Source organism: Epinephelus moara, chromosome 18 (genome assembly GCF_006386435.1).
Source record: "Epinephelus moara isolate mb chromosome 18, YSFRI_EMoa_1.0, whole genome shotgun sequence".
In the NCBI taxonomy this organism is placed as follows: domain Eukaryota; kingdom Metazoa; phylum Chordata; class Actinopteri; order Perciformes; family Serranidae; genus Epinephelus; species Epinephelus moara.
In genome coordinates, this window is record NC_065523.1 from 38,313,916 (window position 1) to 38,318,796 (window position 4,881).

Sequence of the window (4,881 nt, forward strand, 5' to 3'; positions counted from 1 at the left end):
AGATTCACTCGCTACAGGGGCGAGGAAATAAAACCTGAACAGCCAATCAGAGTGATCTCTCTCACCGACAAGCTCCGCCGCTGATTCAACATGCTCAATCGGCCGAAAAGCCGCCGACGCCAAAGTGCCGATGGTGCGGGACACACCACAAAAACTAGGCCGACAGACGCTCACAGACGACCCGACTTTGGTCGACGGCCGACCGTCGGCTTGGTGTGTCAGGGCCTTAAAACTTCACCTGAGCCTCCATCGGCATGAGGGTGAGCAGATAATGGGTGAATTTTCATTTTTGGGTGCACTATCCCTTTAAGACTTTTTGAGGACTTAAATTAAGAAAATTTAATTAAAGAGATTTTAAGACTTTTTAAGGGCCTGTAGACACCCTGGTGTATATTGTGAATCCCTGGATATCAAATGTTTATCTGTGATTTCTGAGTCTCTCTGTGGAGCTCCAGGCTCGGCCCCACCCTCAGTGCTTGAACCCATGGTGGAAAATCACGTGTGTTTATTGCTCTTCCTTATCAATAAATACCTGAAACACTCCACTGTATTAATCTGTGCAGTTTATTGACTTATTGCACATATTGTTAATCAATAAAGCAGCCGACTGAGCGTCTATTTAACACATTGCATCATGCCCATGCATCTGTACAAGTAGGCCTGTCATAAACTGACTGATCACATTAGGTTTACCCTGTTAATAAATATGTATCACAAATGTAAATAAGTGTATTATATCTTAAGAAGAGATCATTGTCTTAAATAAGCTACACGACCTCCACCAATAACCTTAACGTAAACTCTACCGCCTTAATATTCAAGACAACTGTAACTAATGATGTTAATGTGATGTTAAGCAGCAAAGAACTTGTACTAACCTTGCAAATTCACCAGGCTTCGCTAGCTAGGCTAATGTAGTTAGCAAACTAACGTTAATGTTACGTGAAGTTACATATATCGGTAGCTATTAGTGATAGTCATGTTCTCAGAGGTTTGTTTGAATTTTTGTGTTGATAGTTTAGGAAAAAATATGACGACATAAAAATAAATTTAAAAAAGGACTTTTTCTTTACATTCAGGGTAATTTTGACAGCTATTTTAGATTTAGTCTTGAGATGAAAATGTTTTTTAGTTTTAGTCACATTTTAGTCATTTTTATTCGTCATAGTTTTAGTCGACTTTTAGCCATTATGTTTTTTATCTTTAAACTAATCCAGTGAGGCTGATTCTTGGATCATAAATCAGACTCAAGGTGACAGGTTGTATAAGATAATGTGTGTGTCATGTCTCCAGCAGTGTGTGACAGGTTTAAGGGCTGATTTACGAGCACACACTTACTGATCATCATCTGAAAAGCTCAACATCTCTCTATTTATGCTCTCAACAAATAACTAATGTGAGCCAACTAGGATTTGTCCCCAGGTTCATTGTAAACTCTGACTTATCCATGTGACTGTTAAGAAGCAGAAACATAACTTGTTTCTTCATGTGCAACATGTTAGTCTGGAGGTTTAAACTGGTGTCCTCTCACAGAGTTGGTGATTCAAACTAAACTTTCATCTCTGTCAGAGAAAACTGATCTGAGTTCAGACTGTTTACTTACAGCACAGCTACACTCACAGATAACTGAGCCTCCTACCTGCCTGTCAAACACCATCAACCCACAAACCTTCTCCAGTCCGGACTGAGTGGAGTCCTGCGGGGTGAAGCTGTGAAGTCTGCGAGCGGAGCTAGCTGCTAACAGCCACCGCTGCAACTAACAAACTCCACAAATCCATTCAGCAGCTCCACCATCCACAGTCAGACACACACGGCTGATTATTTACTGCTGAATTACAGCTCACAACTCGCACCAACCCAAACATCCTGGTGCAGACTATTTACTGGAGTTTACCAGCCTGTCGCTCATCAGGCATCTGAAGATCATTACAAGCACGGCTGTTCTCGGCTCTCAGTGTCCGATAGTCCACCATGAACATTTTTATCAGGTCTCGTCAGCGAACTGTTCACATTTCAGCAGTGTAAACAGACCATAGTGGCACTGTGGCCGTAGTTCAACCCTCGCTTTGCTCTCTGGAGGACAAACTGTTTCATAGAGTCACTTTTCTAAATGACATTAAACTTCTTTTGTCTTTCTGTGCAGCAGCTCCTTGTAACTTATTGACTGCCTTAACACCTGATACAAATATCTCTCCAAAAGGCTGATACCAGCTGATACATCAACACAGCTGGTTTATCGGTGCCACTCTATGATGAAACCAGATTCCACAGTAGAAAACGAGACTGTAAAGAGGGAAGTGAAAACAACAAAGCGCTGCAGTTTCTCCTGTCATGTGCTTTGTGGTTGAGGAATGAATGAACAGTGACACAACAACCTGCCTGACGCCTGTGAGGCCAGATGGCCCCGTCTAACTGCTTTCTACCAACCAGAGATAATAAACAATGTGTAATAATCCATGTTTTACTTGGCTATTGTCATCTCTTAAGAACTGTACCGTGGAAAATTCATGAGAGAACAAGTTACATTAACGGCTTTGCATCTGTCTTCATGTGGTTCGTTAACACTCAGTCAGTATCTCTTCATACCGCACGTCATTTTCATACGTCGTGCTGTAAACCTCTGCACAATCCACACAAACTGACACTTTTAAAACTGCAGTAATCTTTCATTTTTCACTATATTCTTCATATTGTATTTTTCTCCTTTTGTATATTTATGTTTCTTGATTGTGCAGTCCGTTCTTTTATGCACCAACACACCAAAGCAAGTCCTTTTAAGGCAGAGTAGTTCGGGGCTTTGTTTTGCCTCTTGGTTTGGAACTTCCCAGCATGTTTCCAATCGTGTCAACAAATGTTGGTGGAAACACGCCAGGGAGTCTGGGTCACACGTGAGAAACAGACTTGGGGACTCATTTATAAAACAGTACGTAAGATCCAAAAATGTCCACGCAGACAAAAGCTAAAAATAGCATGTGCCAAAATATATGTAGCAGTTTCTACAACCAGGCTTCCACCTCACCATCTGCATCTCCATTTTCTGTTTTCAAAATTTTCACAAACAAACATCTTTCTTGATGTTTCCTTATAGATCACAACTTCAGTGTGGGACGTGTCGCACACCTCTTTCAGGCCTCGTTTTGTGCCTACACAGTGTTAATAAATGAGATCCCAGGTCTTTATGTTTGTGCAGCGTCCCAGCTGGAGTGAATACAGATCAGATTCCAGTGATGCTCTGGGTTAGTGAAACATCTCAGTTACATAGGTGCAGTTCATATGAGGAAAAGTAAACTTTAGTATAACGAGAGAAACGAGAGGATTCCTCCCTGTATGAGTGACAGTTGTTTCCAGACACTGATGAAGAAACAGAGGTGTTACTCACAGTCTCATTGCAGGAGTGTTTGGAAGACACGTGGAAGTTGATCATGTCCTCGCCCACGATGATGTATGAAACCCCGTAGCCATCATCCGCCACCTGACACGACCACAGACATCATATGAGATGAACCTTAAAGCAACACTTAAATAAAATCATTTAGACGGTACGTTGACGTGTAATAGGAAAAACGGCGCCTCTCTTGCACGTCTGTTTTTGCACTGTTAAACCTTGAGAAGGCAGGACGCTTTACAGCACACACAAACAGCAACGCCGCTGGCTGTGTGTACGGCACCAGCGCCAGAGGGGGCACCAAAACAGCCCAGTATGATCATCTTCAAGCTGCAGCACAAGCTCGCCAAGCGCTGTGCTCATGCTTTAATATTAGAGTTATTAATGCAGTCAGTTTCCTCTGCAGAGTGAAGTTCAGGTCAGGCAACACAGATGTGTGCCTCTATAGCGCCTCCTGCAACTGCTGAAAAATGTTCTATAGTTCTTTTGCAGTGGAGAAAATACTGTCTCTGCAGAGTCAAAATGTTTGTGACTTTCATTCTGTTGTGTGACTAATGGGTTTTTCTTCTTATTCATTTATATTTATTTGAACGATAACAGTAGTGATATCCTGTCCTCAGACCAGCCGGTAGGAAATACGGGCAGAGGGGATGACATTTTCAAAAGTGGGCCCCTAACACACACCCATCAGGAGGTAACACTGTTAATGGACCTCAGCTGCGGAAATATTAAAAGGCACCATTTTGAAAAAAGGCAGTGTTCCTTTGTCCCTGGCCAAACGCTACATTTGGAGCGTTGTTTGGTCCTATTTCCCACAAGATAGCAGAGCATGGTTGGTACAGTTTGATCTGATAGCTGCCACTGGAAGACTGTTCTGTGAGGAGGAGAGTGAGCAGCAGCTCTGGAAACAAACCTCAGATTGAGCCAGCATAAACCCGGTGCTGAGGAACCACTTATCATTATTATTATTCTAGGAATGTCTGATGATGTCAGAAAGCACTCAGCAGTGTTTTCTTCCCCACAGTCTCATTATTGCGAAGAAGGAAGTCCCCACAGCAAAGATGTGGCCCCTTATGAATACACTTCACCTAGAAAGAAGAAGATGCACACTTATGGACAAACTTCCATATTTTGAGTTCCTCTCAGTCCTTATCTTATTTCTGTGACCTAACAATCGGCATTGTGATGGAAGAGTGACGGTTGTCCTCTTCTTTTTTCTTTGTTATTATAAACATTTTTTCATTTTTATCATATTGTACGTGTTTATGTTTTCTCAGTTATTACTTATTAGTATATGTTAATTCATTCATTCATTCATTTTCCGTAACTGTTTATCCTCGAGAGGCGGGGTTCACCCTGGACAGGTTCCCAGACTATCACAGGGCTGACACATAAGCCCTTTTTAGACAGGAATTGTGCAAATTTGCAGGAAAGCCCAATCAGTCTTTTTTCAGCATTGGCAGTATAAAAACAAAATCGGGGAGTGCAGCAAAATG

At 42.0% G+C, this 4,881-nt stretch overlaps 1 protein-coding gene across 1 annotated transcript in view; it reads right to left on the reverse strand.

Annotated features, from left to right (window-relative positions):
- Positions 1 to 4,881, reverse strand: part of cpt1a2b (carnitine palmitoyltransferase 1A2b) — an 82,240-nt gene that overhangs the window by 6,623 nt on the left and 70,736 nt on the right. Inside the window, exon 18 of the mRNA XM_050069330.1 lies at positions 3,380 to 3,472. Coding sequence (XP_049925287.1) covers positions 3,380 to 3,472 — 93 coding nt within the window. The remainder of the gene's footprint in view (positions 1 to 3,379; positions 3,473 to 4,881) is intronic.